This window comes from Oratosquilla oratoria, chromosome 26, assembly GCF_046742065.1.
Source record: "Oratosquilla oratoria isolate Oo_2021 chromosome 26, ASM4674206v1, whole genome shotgun sequence".
Lineage (NCBI taxonomy): Eukaryota > Metazoa > Arthropoda > Malacostraca > Stomatopoda > Squillidae > Oratosquilla > Oratosquilla oratoria.
This window is the reverse complement of record NC_134802.1, coordinates 22,763,309-22,782,598: the sequence shown is the minus strand read 5'-3', so window position 1 is coordinate 22,782,598 and position 19,290 is coordinate 22,763,309. Positions and strand designations below refer to the sequence as shown.

Here is a 19,290-nt window from a genome sequence, read left to right as displayed (position 1 = left end):
GCATATCTATAGCATCTGCGTTCAAAATAACGTGGCAGCCTTTGTGACGTGAATGTTTTGAATAATTTAACATTTAGTGCAAGTGTTCACGTGGAAACGCTCTTGCACCAGTGACGAACTCCATCAGTCACAACAAGTACCGTGACTCCTGTGTTTTCGTATTGAAATGAAATGTTCATTGTTGAACGTACTGTTTATTCTTTTCTTTACATTGCAGGAATGAAAATGCTACAGCGTGTATGATTTTATTGGTTGAAAATTCAGGAATGGTGTAGTGGCGATATCACTAGATATTAAATGCTCTTTCGACAAAATTGGAGATTGTAAACAAAAATATTCAACAAAATCAGACCATCTCCAGCCCCCCCCCCCAAAAAAAATAGATAAATAAACTAAAAAGTTCCCAAACATGCCCACACACCTATTTGCATTTTCTTGTTATATGGTTGAGAAGGAGTGCTGGAAGCCAAGCACCGAAATAAGGTAAATGCCTGTCGAGCACTCTACCAGTTACAAGAAAATGCTTGGCCTGCCAACTCGACATCTGTTCTTCCCTGTATACCCCCGGACGACCTGCTGTTGTCCCAACTCGCCAACCGACGCGTACCTGCTTATCTACCGACGGACTTAACGTATCTCCCCCACCAGTCCAGCCCGCTACTTCCTGATTGCACCGATAAATCTACAGACTAAAACTTGACGCTGAGCAAAATTTACTCGCCCAACCTTACCCCAATCTCACCCATTTAGTGTAACAGAAAAAGGGGGGTTGGGGGAGGTTGTAGGGGTGAATGGAATGTAACCTTTGCAAGGTGTAGTCTAGGGTCGTCCTTCTGTCCCCCCGTCCCCTCCCCTCTTTCCCCTCTTCCCCCTACCCTCTCCTCCCCTCCCTTTCCTATCCTTTCTACAATTATCATCTCCCCACTCCCCTTCCATACTCTTTTCCACGTACCTCTCTTTTATTAGCTCTCTCACACATTCACTCACTAGCACGCGCGCGCACACACACACACACACACACACACACACACACACACACACACACACACACACACAGCACACTGCAGACGCTACACTCCCGCAGTACTCATCCTTTCTATGGTTCCCCCAACCTTCCACTCTCCCTCCCTCCCACCCTCCCACCCCAAGGGGGAATGACTCATGGCACATCGGCATTGCTCGTTATACCCTCACCCTTATTGCGGGGGACGTAAGGGTGAAAAGGTAAGCGCTCTTGACCGCCTTCATGCACATTATAGGTTCGGATCCCCCTCAATACTTCATGAATGACTTTTGCCGTCTTTGCAACGTGACTGGAATCCATAATCCTTAAGCGCCCCGCGGTAGCAAGGGGAGGTTCCATTCGATTTAATAAAATCGCCAGCTGGCAACCAAAAACATTGAACGGTCGCCGTCGTGTTAGGGACCTTGTAACGCTACCGTCGCGCGCAAAAAAAAAAAAATAAAAAAAAAATAAAAAAAAAAATAAAATGCACACACCTCGGACGCCAAATTCACGAGATAACACTATCAGCCCATAACTGCGGAAATTGAACCACAGCTGAATAAAATCGCTTCGCTAGAGCCATAGTAGTTTTTTTGCATTGAAAAGGGATTGATTTAATAGTATGCAGGTGCATTGGGGTTTAGTGTTGTTTCTATAACTTTTCACCAGTCCTAGTGAACGCGTTCCCATTAGAAAGTAGAATTATATTATCTAGGACGCACTTATGAAAATTACGCCAGGAATTCAAATAATTCAGATAAACTTAATTTTAAAGGTTAAATTATACTTTCTACCGTAGAAACCGTTAAAGCTGGTGAAGATAGGATTGCTCTTAAACGTAGACACTGCGAAATACACGTAAGCCTACCAACCTTTTGCAGCACACAGGGTAATGGAATTGCCCATTAGAAAACCAGCAAACACACAGCAAGGTATAGACGTTTGCAGAGCTACCGTGGCTCTCAAGATCTGAATGAAATAATCTGCCAGTGTCTTGAAAAAAATATATTAAGTACTTGACGAAAGGGTTGTAGGAGCTCCGCGTTCACCAAAATGAGAGTTGGAATAAAATTACCTGTAGACTTACCGGAGCTGTTTAACCCAGTTCATATTTTTTATCTGGAATAGGTCAGACCCCCCTCCCCACCCACCCACCAACTTGATCATCTGGCAATATAAAGGGTTAAACAGGAAACTCCTTTATAAAGGTAACAAAACTATACTCCTGGGATGGTAATAGTTGGCCCCCAAAAATACTTGTGTGTGCATTGAAGAATTCGTCCGCCCAGGGGTCTTTGTGATAAGAAAAAAATGTGCGTGTAAAATACGTTGCAGCTTTGCACCGCGCTCTTCTGTGACGCGCTGCAGTGTAACGGCTGGTGCTGGTCGTGCTTTGTAACTGCAAACGGTGTTGCCGTCTTCTGAGCCATGCTTTGTCGCACAGATGAGGATGATCCGTGGACTGGAACGGTGAGGTTAGGCCTAAGTAGCTTCTCCGGTCTTCAGGTACGAAATGTGGTTTGCATTGTCGTTGAATACAGAGGAATGGGGGAAACTTGCTGTGGTTAGTTATTGTGGACTGGTTTACTGGCGTTTCTGCTCTTGTGTGGGCAGTTTTGCGCCGCCTTTGTACGTTATGTCTGATGTGGAATTGTTAGAAATAATATGTGAATATTAGAGGTTTCGAAACTAGCAGGATTTGAGGGGAAATTTTCATGCATAGATATATATTTAATTTTTCGTAACTTCCAATGTCCGTGAAAGGAAAAGTAATAGTGTACAGTAGGTCCGATTTTATGTAGGATTGCTAGCTGCTGACTTCGAACTGTCATTGTAGCACCGTCGCTAAGGTAAAGTACGCGATAAATTATGCTCTGGTTAATGACTTGTGATTTTTATGTAAAGGTGGTTGGACAGAGGGAGAGTTCTGTAAAGGTGGTTGGGCAGAGGGAGGGTTCCGGCCAGGCTGGGGTGTCGACCGTTGTTCTATCTCTTCAAATTGGGGTCCGTTCCCACGGCTGCATAGAATCGCGTGTATTTATCCAGGCCAAAAATCACAGTGCACGACGTCCGATGTTGAAAGGGTTAATTTTCATCGCAGAAAGTAAAATGTGTTGAAAGAGATGATGGAGTTCAAAGGATGTCTGTTGGCTTTGAAATCACCGCAGTAGATATACAGTTGATTTTTTTTTTTTTTTCATTTTTTTTTTTTTTTTATAAGTGCGCGCGCGTCTGGCGCGCCGCGAAGATTCGTTTTTCATGAAAAGTATTCGTCATTGCACATGCGCTTGTCATTATATACATGTTATATATATATATATATATATATATATATATATATATATATATATATATATATATATTACACACACACACACACAAACACACGAGCAACGTCAGTATCAATGCATTGCACGCCGAATGATACGTATATATGCCCACTACCGTGGCCATTGTTTAAAATCCCGCATCTACAAAGAGCGGACTATATCGACCCGTGCGTGTGCGTTTATCGATCTAGCACACAGCCCCCATCGTAGCAGACGCCAGCGGTACTACGTACTGTACTGCCATAGCAAGCCAGCAGGCCAACCAGCAGGCCAGCAGCGCGGAGCGTATAGACCCCAGCTATGCAGCAGGGGTGAGCGTAGGCCCCAGCTCATGAGCAGAGCTATTCCATGCTCTGCTCAGTAAGCAAGGGGGTGATGCGGGATAGCCAGCAGCTGTACAACACCGTACGCTGCTTATGCTCTGCTGCTGTAGCAGGACAGCTGGCAGTGGCGGGGAGCGGAGAGCCCGTCTAGCCAGCAGTGCTCCTGCTCAGCTTACTGTATCAGATGGAGAGGCTTGTGCTGTGAAAATGTAAGCCCCTCTCCCGCCATGTCTATGTATATTATATGCGTTGCTGTTGTCGGCTGAGCTTACAGTTGACGCGTTTGCTGTAAGATACATTACGCAGGCGCGGTATTGCTGTATCGCGCAACAGGAAGTCTGTGATGCATTTTTTTTTTTTTTTTATCTTCCATGGGTGTAGTTCACCAATGTAGCATGTAGGAATGGTGTTATGTTCGTGGCCAGATGTTCTAGGAACTTGATGTAGTAGGTGTAGGCTTAGTGGGTGGGTGTGGGTTTTCTATGCCTAAAAGAAAAAATAGTTTTGCACTCTGGGTGCTGTAGTAGCTGCTGTAGCTGCCACGGTGACGCTCTCTATTTCCCCTTGCTGCTGCTGCTGCTGCTGCTGCTGTGCTGTAATTGTCCGAGTGACGCTGCTGCTGCTGCTGCTTCACTCCGAACCTTGCCTCTGCCGCTGCTCTCAGCATAGCCTTGAATTCTCTGCTCTGTAACAGTTGTATTCAAATGTAAACTTGCCCACCTTCCACCCCTATGCTACAACAGTTACCAGTCTCGTCCACCCTGCCGCCACCACCTCGGAATCAACACCACCACCAACATTCACCACCACTAACCACTACCACCACTCACCGCCACCACTATTATTCACCACTCGCCACCACCTTCAGGGAACCTTTCCTCTTGGCCTTTGTTTAGCGTTTCTGCTCTTCCATTCCGTCCTTGTATTTCCCATCTTTTCATTTCCTTTATTGCAACTCGTTCTCCCTCTGTTTTCTCTCTCTCGCTCTCTCGCTCTCTCTCTCGCCTCACCTCACCTCACCTCACCTCACCTCTCACCTCACTTCACCTCACCTCTCACCTCACTTCACCTCTCACCTCAGTTCACCCCTCTTCCTCTCCCCCCTTTTTTCTTTTCCTCTTGTTCTCCCTTTGCTGACCTCTCCAACATTTTTTCAGTTCCCTCTGTCCCCTACTCTAGTATCTTTTATTCCCGTCCCTGTGCTTCACTAACACTACCTCCTTTCTCCTCCTCCTCTCCTCCAGTTCACCATTGTCCTCCTCATCTTAAACGTCATACTCAAACTGAACTTCCTCGTACCTGTACTTTATTCATCCTCACCCATACCCCTCCGAAACTCAGTTTCCTCTAACATATCAGCCTCATCCTCAACCACTTTATCCTCAACCTCAACATTATCCTGAACTACATCCTCATCGTCCCACCTTATATTTTTACTCCTTCCTCAACTTTCCATTCCCTCAATTCCCATACTTTCTCCCCTTCTCCCTCCCCCACCTTCCTCTCTTCTCCCCTTCCCCTCTTTCCCTTGGCCTCCCCTACTTTTCCCGCGCTCTCCTTTCCTAATTCCTCCCTCTCTCCCTGTCTCATCCTCCCCTTCCCTCCCCTTCCCTTCCCTTCCCTTCCCTCCCCTCCCCTTCCCACCTCTTCCCACCCCTTCCCACCCCTTCCTCTCCTCGGCCTTACCTCCTCCGCCCTCCTTCCCCCGTCCTCTCTCCTCTTCCATCTGTCCACGTCCCTCCTCCTCCTCCTTCACTCCCTTTCCCTCTCTCCTTATCCCTTCCTCCTCGTCCTTCCCTCCTCTCCCCTAACCTCTCGCCTCTTCACTGTCTCTCCTCTTCCATGTCTCCCCTTTTCCCTCTCTCTCAGCTCTTTGCTTCTGTAACCTTTCATAAGTATTCTCCCTATCTCACCAGTCACCAACCAGATTCTCCACTTGTGTTCCCACACATTTATTCTGCCTATCCCATCTCCTTTACCATTCCTCTCTTATTATCCCTCTTCCCTATATAGCTTTCCTTGCCCTTCAGGCCCCCCTTCCTTGCCTCACTGTTTCTCTTTAACTTTAAGCTTCTCCTATCTTCTTGTCCCTTCTCCCCCTTGTCCATGGCCTCCACCCCCCTAATCTCTTCCATTTAGCCCCCACATCCAAATCCTTTCCCAGTCTCAACAGTCTTATCTATGCTCATCCTCCCATTCTTTCTCCACATCACTCCCCTCTCATCCCCTTTAACTCATCTTCCTTGTTCCCCTTTCACTCCAGGTCTTAGTTGTCTGTATTACTCCTTTTCTCCCTTCTTGACCCCTTTTCTCATCATTCACCTTGTCCCCTTCCTCTTCCATTCCACCCTTCTAAAACTTTTCCCCTCTAGAACCACTACTCCCTTATGCACTCTTCCCCCCTCAGCCACCCTTCTCCCCTCCCCAACTACCCTTCTCCCCTCCCCAACTACCCTTCTCCCCTCCCCAACTACCCTTCTCCCCTCCCCAACTACCCTTCTCCCCTCCCCAACTACCCTTCTCCCCTCCCCAGCTACCCTTCTCCCCTCCCCAAACACCCTTCTCCCCTCCCCAAACACCCTTCTCCCCTCCCCAAACACCCTTCTCCCCTCCCCAAACACCCTTCTCCCCTCCCCAAACACCCCTCTCCCCTCCCCAAACACCCTTCTCCCCTTCCCAATTACCCTTCTCCCCTCCCCAATTACCCTTCTCCCCTCCCCAACCACCCTTCTCCCCTCCCCAACCACCCTTCTCTCCTCCCCAACCACCCTTCTCCCCTCCCAACTGCCATTCTCCCCTCTCCAACCACCTTTCTCCCCTCCCCAACCACCCTTCTCCCCTCCCCAACCACCTTTCTCCCCTCCCCAACCACCTTTCTCCCCTCCCCAACCACCCCCTTCTCCCTTCATCAACCACCCTTCTCCCCTCCCCAAACACCCTTCTCCCCTCCCCACCCACCCCCTTCTCCCTTCATCAACCACCCTTCTCACCTCCCCAACTACTTTTCTCCCCTCCTCAATCATTCTCATCACCTCTTCTCACCATTCTCCCCACTTCTACCTAGTCTCCCAACCTCACCCCATTCTCCTTTTACCTCTTCTCCCCACCTTCACCCCTCCTCTCCTTGCCTTAGAACCCTCCTCTTCCCACCATTATCCTCCATGTTGCTTTTACCCCCATATATCCCCCTTCTACCCCCTTCATATTCCCAATCTCCCATTATATCCCCCCTTCTACCCCCATTTCCCCTTTCATCCCCGCTTCACTCCCCCTCTCTCCCATTCTCTCCTTTACTTTCATCTTTCCCCTCCATCTCCCCCTCTACCCCCTATCACCTACAATCTTCCCCTACCATCTACCCACTTTCCTCAATTTCCTCCATCCCTCAAATCCCTCCTACCACCCTCTACTCCTTCAATTCTCCCCTCCTACCATCTTCCTCCTGTTCTCATTCCTGTATCCTCTTCATTCCTCTATCCCCTGCTATCCCCCCTTCTTTCCCCCTATTTTTCCCCTTCTACCTTCACCTCTCACCTTCTTCCCTCCTACTAACCTATGGGTTGTTTTAAGAAACTGTTAGACAACTTTATGGGTGGGGATAACAGGTGGTAATGGACATGGAACTGCCTAGTGTAGGCCTTATTGTCTCTTGTAGTCTCCTTAATTCTTGTGTAACTTCTACTCCCTCTTCTTCCCTTGTACTATTGTCTACCTCACTCTTCCCTCCCACCACCCCTCCCTTATTTCTTTCCTCCTACCATCATTTACCCCTATCCTCCTTCCTCTATCTTCTTGTGTCCTTTACTCCACTCTCCCTTTTGCTACCCACTTTTCCCCTTCCTCCCTTTCCCATTTTCCTTTTTCACCTCAACTCTGCCCATCTTCTTTCTACTTTTCATTATACCCTTTACCCAGTTTCCCCTTTGATATTATGTATCATTGAAATTTAGGTTTTCTTTTGTGGTTTTTAATAGAGGCATAATGTGTTAATATTTTGTCTTCAGTTTCTTCAGTTGGAATCCCTCAAGAATTGTTCATGACCAAAAGTATGGTATTCTTTGTTGCTGGTTAACCAAGGACAAAAATAACAAAAAACTTACTTTGTTTGACCCAGGGCAATTGGCAGATACAGGGATGACCTGTCATCCATGAGGAGCTGAGATGGGAGGGGTGGAAAGGCTGGTGGAGGGGAGTGTAATGGGTGGGAATTGGTATGTGCCTCTGACTCAACTACCTCTCTTATAAGGGGGGAAAACTCTTGCTATATAAATAGATTAGGTCATTCATTCAAATTTGCCTCAGTGGCCCAAAACCTGCAGTGATCCTCAGAAGCTCTAAATAAGTTTCTTTAGGAAGAATGCTGTATTGTTTAGAAATGGAGGAAATTCTTTGTTATTGGCTTGTAGAGGAGGGGAACAGTTATGCATTGTCATCTTTCCTATGTGAGGGAGGAGTGGAAGGTGGAGAGAAGGTAGTGCAAGTAGGTACAGATCATGGGCTCTCAGAGTGAAGCTTGGGTATTCATGGACCAAAGAGATAGCAGGAATTGGTCCTTTCTGACATCTGTTCCACAGGACCATCTTATGTAGGTGCATGTTACTGGACTATTGATGGGAAATGAATTGTACACCATGATCTGCATGTTCTAATTGGAACCAGTTATGATGCATCCACATATATTGTGTGCTGCTTTGTTGCCTTTAGCATTGTTCCTCATGAATACAAAGGATCTGGTTTGAGTCTTGACTGCATTTCCTTTGGCCGAGTATGTATGACAAAGGTGGCTTCTGACATGCCAAGGCATGCTTTGGTTTATTGTCCTTAACACAGAGTAACATGATGTTAACCAAAGGTAGTGCAGAGGGATTTTCTTTTTTCCTCCTCTTTGTTTTTTCACCCAGAGCATCCAGAGTTCAAAATAAGATACGGTTGAAGTTGCACATTGTAGTAACAGTGTTATGACATTGACTTAAGGATCAGTACACGTATATCAAAATAAACTAGACTTTCTTCTTAGCCTTCGTCTTCTTTTTCATCGTCTTCTTCTTCCTCCTCCCCCTCCTGTAAATGATAGACAGCATAAGAATGATCTGTGCCAACTTTTATGGAAATTCAATGAAAAATAGAAAATACAAAAAAAAAAAAAAAATTGTTTTGTTTTTCTTATCTTGGTGACTAATATAAACTGTGATATGTTGATTTTTGTGTAGGAAACTAGAAGCTTTGATAAAGATTGTCTTGTTAATTTGTTACTCAATATTTAGAAATTACACCATACTGGATTTTTCTTTGTGAATACTCAAATTTCATTAAAAGGTTTATGTAATTGTATTGCTAAAAGCTATAGTTTTACCTTTAGAGACTTGACAAGACAATTTAGAAAAAAGTTATAAGTATTTTATAACATAAAATAATTTGTATAGAAAAAGAAGATAAAAATACTGTTACCAAAAAAATTGGGCTGCAAAGAAGAAAAAAATCACCCTCTGTATGAAAAAACTATTAGCAATATAGATGAAAAATGCATAGATACTGATAAATTAGATATCATAAATGAAGTGCAGTGTTTTGTAAGTGATATTTTTCACATTTACATTACTTTATTCCAAAAATTTTATTGGCTTTACAGGGGCATTACCACGGTGGCATTACAGAAACACTGATTCATATTGGGGTTTTGTTTCACCAGGAATGAACCACTTCCCATCATTCAACAGTCTCTAGTTATGTAATAATCCACACTTAAAAGGGGGATGTCAGCAACACTTGAGAAATACAATGAATTGTTACTTTGCATTTCTTGCCTTTGCATTTCAGTATATATTGACAGATGTATGATATACCCTTCTAGAATTTTATATAAGAAAACCATCAAATGTAAATGTCAAATAGAAAGCTAGTCTTACGTCATGTCACTTAAATAGGGACATTGCCAGCTTTATATAATTTTTTAGAAGATTATTAAAAATATTAAATGCCATTCAACACAAGTATGTTGTGCATACTTCATATGATTTTCCACAATTTGTCAAAAAATTATCAATTTTTAATCTCTAGTGTACCAATGTCCTTTACAGCAATTTTTAGTAAGGTTGAAAACATACATACACATGATCATTGGAGAATAAAAGATGGACTCCACGAGCATAGCAATTTTCTTATATACTACAATCGGATAAATACACACACTCGTTAGAAAAAATTGAAGTCAAGTTTGACAAATGAAAGCAAATTTGACATCACAAATGAAGCAGTTAGGTAGAGACAATATGGACATTTAAGAAATGTTCAGAATCTATGTATCTAACTAGAATTTAAATTTTTAACATGTTTTTATTTCTTTTGCAGGTGAGTTGAAGAATCTACTGCCAGTGCTATGTCAACATGAAAGGCAAGTGGCTGTGATTAGGATGGCTAAAAGCATAGGACAAGTGCAGTTAAGATATCAGGATAAGTAATTAGCTGAAATAATATTCACCTTGCAACAAGAATGGCATGGAAATTGATTACCTCAAGATCACTGGGAACCCATGGCCCTACAGTATCAGACAAGTCATCAGACCCTTCCATTGATCACTCCAAGAGGAAATGTTCTCATATTTGTTGTTAGTGTCAGTCTTTTATACACCAGCTGATAGAAAATAGAGGAGATATTGTCTGTAAACTCTAAAGAAGTTGAGGGGAAAATAGTTTTGTTGAAAGATACAGTCCAGAAACTTCGTGGTGGCTCCTTGGGTGACCTCTTCTAGAATGGTTCTCTCACCTTTAACCCTTTATACTGTGAGGTTAGCTGGTAGATGACATAGACTAGTCTTAGTTACATTCCTATTCCATCTTGCTGGTAGTCTTAGAAAAAAAAGTCCAATGGTATTGAATACAACTTAGTTTCCCTAACTTTGAGCAAGATAATTCTCATATTAACCATAACACAGGAGTTTAAGATAAAACCTATTGCCCGCTCAGGCTCTAGCCATAAATCCTCCACTCCAGTTTTGTTGTGGTTGTATCTGTAAAATACCATTACTTGTGTTCAGCCCATAAGTCATTGAAGAAATTTTCTGGAACTGTTAGGAGTGTAGGATAGTGTAATAAAGTGCTTGGTGTTTTTGTAGTGTTTAGAATCAATGTATTTAGTCTGTTGCCAGGCCAATTCTGTTTTATTACTGTTTCAGTGCAGGGTGTGATATAGCTGCATAAACTCTAGCTGCTGTACACTTGGATAAATAATAGATTGACACTTTGCAGAAATAATATATACAAAATTGTCGGCATAGCTTTCATCTAAACTCAATAATTAATTAAACATATAACCTAAAGTACCCAAGTGGACAGAATTCCCCCAAATTACAAGGCACTTATGACAATTCTACATTGCATCACACTGTAGACAAACCAATCAATGGCTTAGAGCTAAGAAAAAACCACGTGCAACACTGTCTATTGTAACAACTTTAGGCAGGGAGAATGGATGAGCATCTTCGCTTTGCAATGGTTAGGGAACTAGTGACCATAGTGACCATGCTTCTGCTATGCCCACACTCATGAAAAAATCCTGCACACTAGATGCCTCATACATGCAGATGAGCAGCTAGGTAGTCCTAATCTTCTATTCACTACTGCAGGATGATAACCATTTAGATGTGCCACTGCAATTCTTGCTTGTTTTGAGAATGATTTCTCTATCGTTTTCAGCAAAAGCTTTAAATATAGAATTTGGCCATCTGTTAAGTGTACATTTTATATATAGGTTGTAGATATTTGAGTAGAATACTGAAGGAGTTGTTCTTGTTGTGTATGGTGGGCTGTGTTTGTATGATGTGAAGGTTGTTGGATAGATTTGTATACCTATCATTCTCATGTGCTAACTACATCAGACAGAAGCCCAGCAGAGAAGTTCCTTCAACAAGCAAGAACCACACTGGCATAACTGAATTCAGGTCACCATCCAGCACCAGTACCAACACTGTCCACAGAATCAAATTGCCCCAAATGCAATCATGTTACAGAAGACCCTGAATACTTCATCCTACATGACCCCATTCTAGCCTTACCCAGATAGCAGAACAATATCTCTTCCCAAGTGACTTATGGGCCAATCTGGTAGCCACTGCTAGTTAACTAGGAGCCATGGTTCTCTTGCATGAGAAAACGGAAACACTGGATAGGTCAATTGATTATATATTGCACTATAGGGAGGATTTTGGTTTCAGAGTGTAGGCACAATATTGGTGTTGAGCAGTAGGTATCACTCAGGTCAGGTCAAACTGGGGTAAATAGGCAAGAATTGGTTTACTACTAGGGTGGTCAACGAATGTAATAGACTTAGTAACCATGTAGTGAACGCTGAAACTAATGGAACTGCCAAGTGTAGGCCTTATGGTTTCTTGCAGTCGCCTTCACTTTTATGTTCTTATTAGTGCAGCCAGTTATTGTCAGAGCTTTATTTTATATTGTTTTTAGGTTGTCTGTTTTCTCAACTGATGGGTACCACACTAGAGGTGTGTAAAGCAGAGATAGAGGGAGTGAACTTGAGGGGACAGTTGAAGATGAGGTGGATGGATGGGGTGAAGGGGCATTGAGAAAGAAGGTAATGTCTGTTGAGGAAGGAAGGGAGTAGGTAAGAGATTGGGATGAGTGGATAATGGCTGTATGGATGATATTATGCAAGGGAGGGAAGTGGGCTTATTTATGTGTGAATGATATTTTGATACAGCTTGAAGGTTTCTACCTGTCTTCTGTTTTTCTTCATGAGGGGACAGGGTGGTTCACTGACTAAATGAAGCAGCCTTGCTGTGGATGTACTGTATCTTGCTGCATTGTGTTTGACCCAGGGTAGTTGGGGGATGCAGGGATGACCTGTCATCTATGAGGAGCTGAAATGGGAGGGATGGAAAGGGTGGTGGAGGGGAGTAAATGGGTGGGAATAGGTATGTGCCTCTGACTTAGCTACCTTCCTTGTAAGGTGGGGGAAGCCTTTGGTATATAGATAGACCACACTAAAAGCATTGTCGAGTGTGGTTCTTATGAGTTCTTTATAAATGGTGATGAATTTTTGTGCAAATCCTCTTCCTACATCTCTTTTGTGTACTGTTATGTCCAGTTTATTTGCCCTCATAATAAGGTCTTGGTCATACCACCAGGTAGAGGTTGGGAGAGGGAAATCTTTCATCCCGAAGGTCCCTGGGTCATCCTGCTGGCCTCTTTGACTCCTCTTGGATGACAATGTTGCCAACACATGTTATTGACTTGTGGGCCAATCTACTTGTTGCCAATTGTCTGGGGACTGGGTCTCCTGCAAGAGAGGCCTGAAACAACAGATCAATTGATTGACGGTCTTACTGTGAAGGGTAATTGTTTTGTGTGTGTGTTTACCTAGTTATATTATATGGGAAGAGAGCTATGCTTATAGTGACCCATCTTTGTATCTTTCAGCATCTAGTTTCATAAATAAATTCTTGTATAGTTTTTGCAAACTGTTACCTCATCCAGTTTGTTCTAGATATCTACCACTGTGTGGGAAACTATTCTTTTTCAGATCTCTTTTATAACTATCCTTTTTGAGTTTCTTTTCACGTCCTCTTGTTTTTCTCTTGTCTCACTTCAATAAATCATCTCTGTCGAGGACTTCCATCCCTTTCATAATTCTGTAAACATATGGGTGTGGATGGGTGGGTGTCAGAAATGAGGCAAAGTGTTTTAGAATATCCAGTAGAAGTTGACCATATAATTTGACCTATAAGGACTTCTGAGGGAATGTTTATATTCTGTTTTATCTTCAGAATTCTAGTTCATCAAGGTAGGTCTGTTTTCAGCAGATAAAATAGAAATTATCTAGAGTCAAGTCATGTCGAAGGATGTGAAGGAAATCTTTATTTCAGGGGGTATAATCAGTGAAAAAGAACTACTATGCCAGTATATTTGATCTCATGGTTCCTTCCTTTAGATTTCTAATACTGGAGAAGAGAATATAGATGGCAGGACAATGTTAAGAAACCTAGATTACAGTCTAATCTACAAATCATACTTAATTGCTGTGAAGTAATGTAAATTAATTTCCAGAAATGTATGACTAATATTGATGGCAATACTGCATTGATCATCAAGAGTCTAGAGTACATTCTTTGAAAAGTTCTAATGATTTATCAGAAGGGGTTGTTATGTCTTTGGGAAAGTTATCTTTGAATTGAACTTTTAATATGACATAGGTCATAGTAGTGAATCATTGTGTTGAAAGGTAATCAGGATTGTTTTATTAACTGGAGTTGAAATGCCCCTACCCCCAAGTTGGGAAAAGTAATATTAGATGAAACATAGTAGTGTGTCATGAGGAACATGGGATTAAAAGCACATTTAGAACATTAATCATGTACATGACAAAGGCTAGAAGTTCAATTGCCAAATGGGGATTTAGGCTCCAACTTTCCAATATATATTGGACAGGCCCCTCCTGGTGAATTTGTGGCCATTTCTTCATGAAAGTTTTTGCAGTCTCTCCCCGCTTTCCCCCCCCCCCTCCATCTTTCATTCATTTTCTTTTTCTTCATTTCTTTGTTTCTCTCACTGTGCTTGCGATGAATAGGTTCTGTTCTCTCTGCATATGCTGGTACTTGTTGATATTTTGACCTTTACATGATTTCTCTCTGTCTCTCTCCATCAGAGTAAGTCGGATAACAAATATAATACTCTTGTATAACAAAGTTTTAAAGAGGAATTATTATTACTGCTTTGATTATGATGTAAGCGTGGAGGACTAACAACTAGTACCTGCAAGTAGTAGTCCCCTCTCTCTCTCTCTTTTTCTTTCTCCTTTGTTCGCTCTTTCCCTCTTCCTCCCTCCCTCCCTCTCCTTTGCTCTCTCTTCCTCTTCCTCTCTCTCCCTTCCTCTCTCTCCCTTCCTCTCCCTCTCCCTCTCTCCCTCCTTTCCCTCTCTCCCTCCTTTCCCTCTCTTTCTCTCCCTTTTCCTCCCTCTCTCCCCTCTGACTCTTCCCCTTTTCTTTCCCTCTCCTTCCATCTCCCCACTCAATATCTCTCTCTCTCTCTCTACATCTCTCTCCTGATCTCACTTTGCTCACTCCCCATCTCTCTCTAAATAGATGAATATAGGAGTGAATTGAGATTGTAAATGTAAAGAAATTATGTGGCCAGAAGGAATGTTCTTTTCTGCTCCATAGATTTTCCAAGTGAATGTGTATGGGTGGGGTTCCCTATACAATGAAGGAGGGATAAACCAGCTCCACCAGTCATATCTGGCTGTGAAGGAGTAAGCTTGCTGCATTGTCTCTAACTCTATTGGTGTGGCAGGATACAGGGATGACCCTTCATCCAGAAGGTAGATAGGAGGGCCAGTGAATTGATTTTGTATGGGTGTAGTGTGAATGTATGCTTTATGTGTGGGTGGGCTTACGAGGAGTAAATGCCATTTGGTTTGTATGTGTATTAAAAAAAAGAGGGAGAGAGAAATTAATGGTGAGTACAAGTATATGAAGATTTTTATAACTACAGGGAAGCAAGAGAAATTATGGAATAGGCAAAGATTTTGGAATATCAGAATGAGAAGTTATAGGGAGTCTTGATGTGTTGAATTTGATGGAATATCAGCATTTTGAAATTTTTAGTTTGTAATGAAATTTATAGAGATTTGTGTGATGATGAGGAAGAATAACAGAATTCAGAAGAAAGGATGTAGACATCAAAACACAAAATATACCAGTAAGGAACCATTGAAAAGTATAATGCTAAAATGTGGCACAGGGATTGTTGAAATGACAGAGAAACATGTCTAAAAGGTAATGAAGATACAGAGCAATATATAAGACAGAAAAGATTAATATCAAAACTGGATGGGTAAGATTAAGTGTTGCAAACCTGTGAAAGATAATGAAGATGTGTGGGGAAGCCAGTGAGAATCTAAATGAAAGTGTAGAAAGTGGTCAGAAAATTGTGTGTAGACAAATTCATATAAGACTGAAGGTGGAAAAAGCACTTTAATATTGATATAGAATGAGGTAAAGCAGAATTTAAACCAAGTTAGATAGCCTGCTTGAGGAAAGGGGAAGTTGCGCAGGAGAGGAAGCATGAAAAGGCAGACAAACTAAAGGGGAAGTATTGATGGATTGCCTGCTAGCTGCTTGGCTGGCCTCTGCTGCTGAAGGACAACTTATCATTAAGGGGTTGGCTGTAGCATGTTCATGTTGGATTCCTGTGTTTTGTGCACTGCAAAACTACCATTTAGAGTAGCCAGTGGGTTAGTTCACAGGAATGCACGAGAAAAAGAGTGTAAAACAGTTGGAAAGTGTAGTACAGCACTCAAACTGTACGATTTGTGTCAAAATGTTTTCTTTTGTAAAAATTTGATGAAGTTTGCATTTGGTCTGCAGTGCTTGCATTTCATAAACTAACATGACTTGTGAATGCAATGCATTTGCTTCATGCTTTTGCTTTGATGTTTTTCCAGCAGAAAGTTGCATGAGAAATTTTTGTCTGAAAATGTTGGTTCAATATCAGACATTTGGGAATTTTGGGAAAACTTTTGAGTATAGACTATGTACAACTGTCACTGAACATGTAGAGAAAACATTAAAGATTTTTATATAGTCACATATTTTTCAGGCATCATATAACCAAAAATATTCTGAAGTAATACCACCAACAGCCCACCACTGTTGTTGTTGTAGTCATCATTGTCATTATCGTCATATACTTTATCCATACTTGTGGCATCCTGTCACAAACCAGCACTATTGGAACAGTTGAACACTACAATATACCACAACCACAGCAATTAATCATCACTACAATGAGTCTACCAACACGTGTCCACAGCCACTACCACAGAAAGAAGTTCACCACTATCATTACAATAACTACCACTTTTTTAAAGTAGTTCAATAAAATAAAACAACCTTAAACCTTGTGGAACTGTGTACTGAATTCATTGCCACTATTACTACTAATAACACTACACAAGTACATCCCTGCTGGCACCACTATAATCCCACTGCTATCAACAACAAGCAGCCCATCACTACCAGTGCAATAAGTCCACTACAGCAGCCGCCACCAACACTGAAGCTGCCCTATCACCACTCCTGCCCATCACCACTCCTGCATTAGGTCCTCTACTAGGTCTACCACCACCATCACCCACTACTATACACTACCCACCATCACCACCCACTGCTATACACTACCCACCACCACTACACTAGTCTACTATGATAAAGCAGCAGCAAGATCATGATGATGATCATTATCATCATCAATCATCATCTGTTGCCACCACCACAATTCAACCAGTCTAGAGCACTATGGTAATGCAGCTTCACCATAGCCAAACCCCACCACCAGTATAGCCTCTTCTGCAGCCTCATACAACCCCCATGGTTTTCCACCACATTCCCATGGCTTGTCACAACCTCAATCCACAATGTCAGTGACTCCATAGTGGAGATCTCTGCCACCATATTGTAAAGCCTCAACCAACAAGTTGCAACAGCACTGCTTACATAGTGCAATATCAATATCATCATAATACAGCATTTCTACCATGTTGCTGAATTTCCCCATGGACTGTAGTTTGAATTTTTAAACCAAATCCAAAATTTTGTATACCACGCAATTATTAACATTCCAATACTTTTATTATTGATAATCAGCTGTTATTAATCTCCTGAAATTAAATTTGTTATATTTGGTGCCCTTTGTACATGTGAGGTTTATAGTATTCATTCTAAAACATTTATGTCATTAATGCTGTTATTCAGTTGTAATTATATTGTCATAAGTATGCCAATGACATGATGAAAAGAATGGCAAGCTACACTGTTTGCATATGATACATAGATCTGGAGGAGAATAGAACAGAAAACTTGCAAATTATTATAAAAAGATATAGACAATCTATGACAGGAGCCAAATATAGAAAATTAATTTCAATGCTAAGATATGTAGTGTACTGGAAATAAGTAGAAATACAAAGGCTATGATTTGCACAATAGGATATGAAGCTAATACAGAAGCTTAAGAGGGTCAGGATCATTTTGCACATGGTAAACACATAAGATTTTAGGTGAAACCTGTTCATGAATATGAGTAACATTTCTCCACAGGGATGAAAAGATGATTAAAAAAATGTATAGAACCTAATATGCCCTAGCTTAGAATGTGTAGAGCAGTTTGGTCCCCACACAAAAAGGATTTTAAATAATGCAAAGAGAATACAAATAACAATATAACAACAACTAGAATGATCGCTAGCCTAGCAGACCTGCAATGTACAAGAAAAGATTAGAAAACCTGGAACTGCCCTTGTTATAAAAATTAATAGAGGTGACATGATTGCTATATTCAGAATAATGAAAGTGAATGCATGAATGAACCTCTTAGTATTAGTCCAAGAAATCATTTTAGTTTGAGAATAAGTATTGTGCTTAGAATTGTGATTTCATGGGACAAGAGTTTTGGACTTAAGCTATCTTATGTGTTTAGTAGTAGTGGTAATAGCATCCCAGGGATTCTCATTTGTCTGATCCCAAATACACAGCCTAAATGGTTAAGCATCAATCATCGCTGACAATGTTTTTTGTTTTTTTTGCCTGTGTTGATTGTTGTTTACCTAAAGGCCAGACAGTTAAAAAATAATCCATTAAAGAGAAGAATGAAATTATTCTTGTTTAAAAGGACCACTGAAAATATTAAATGGCAAATATAAATTGTAAAATAAGATGGTAAACAAGTGTTGAAACATTGGAGCAAGTGAACCAGGCCCACCTGAGAAGATGCCTACATCATTGAAGAAGGGTGGCAACAAAACCAAAGAATTAGAATGAGGACATGGCCAGCAGTTTTGCCAGAATGAGACCAGGGTAGGGCTTCAGGCACTCAGTAAAGGCTTTGAAATTTTGGTTTGAAAACTGTGAAGTAGAAGTAGTATCAGACTGCCCAGGTGATCATCTTGATGACATCCATGGAAAATGTGTCTATAACCAAGAAATGATGTATAAATATATAACTGTATATTGTGAAACTGTATATATATATATATATGTCTCCCATCCCTTACTCCAATGTATGTATATATATATATATGTATATATATGTATATTATATATGTATATATATGTGTATATATATATATATATATATGTATATATGCATACATATATATATATATATATATAATATATATAATTTTTTTTAACATAGTATTTTGCTTCATGGTCACTGGATCATAGGGGGTTTTAAAGGATTTGGACAAATAAGCACTTCATGCACTGAAAGCAGAGCCAGGGGTCCATGATTTTAATTAATATCCCAAAATGCCTGTGAATAAAAGAATAGTATACATATTGTATGAGATTATAACCTATGTCAGTTATACTTTTAGCAGTGAACATAATGATGTGTCATTGTAAGTATATGTTAGCAAAGTGAGGTAGAGAGGGAAATTTTTGCCTCTTTTACTCCTTCCAATTTAAACCATACAAAGATTATGCCTCATCACTACCATTAATACTGCTGATCCCTGGTGTATCCCTCTCCTGTAATAGGTCAACACTATTCACACACAGATTTTTTGCTTTTTTGAGATTACCAAGAAGGAACTAGAGAGAGGGATAGGGAAGGTTTGTGG

The 19,290-nt window shown here is 41.4% G+C and overlaps 1 protein-coding gene across 8 annotated transcripts in view; it reads left to right on the top strand.

Annotated features, from left to right (window-relative positions):
• The window catches only part of gus (splA/ryanodine receptor domain and SOCS box containing gustavus), a 224,981-nt gene that overhangs the window by 138,600 nt on the left and 67,091 nt on the right, over positions 1-19,290 (top strand). For 5 of the 8 annotated variants that reach the window (XM_076209427.1, XM_076209424.1, XM_076209428.1 and 2 more), the window contains one exon: positions 10,008-10,050. The exons of 2 other annotated variants lie outside the window; for them this stretch is intronic. In XM_076209427.1, the coding sequence (XP_076065542.1) occupies positions 10,008-10,050 (43 nt within the window). Of the gene's footprint in view, positions 1-10,007; positions 10,051-10,232; positions 10,265-19,290 lie in introns of those variants that run through there. One more of the 8 variants, XM_076209431.1, reaches the window with a different exon arrangement.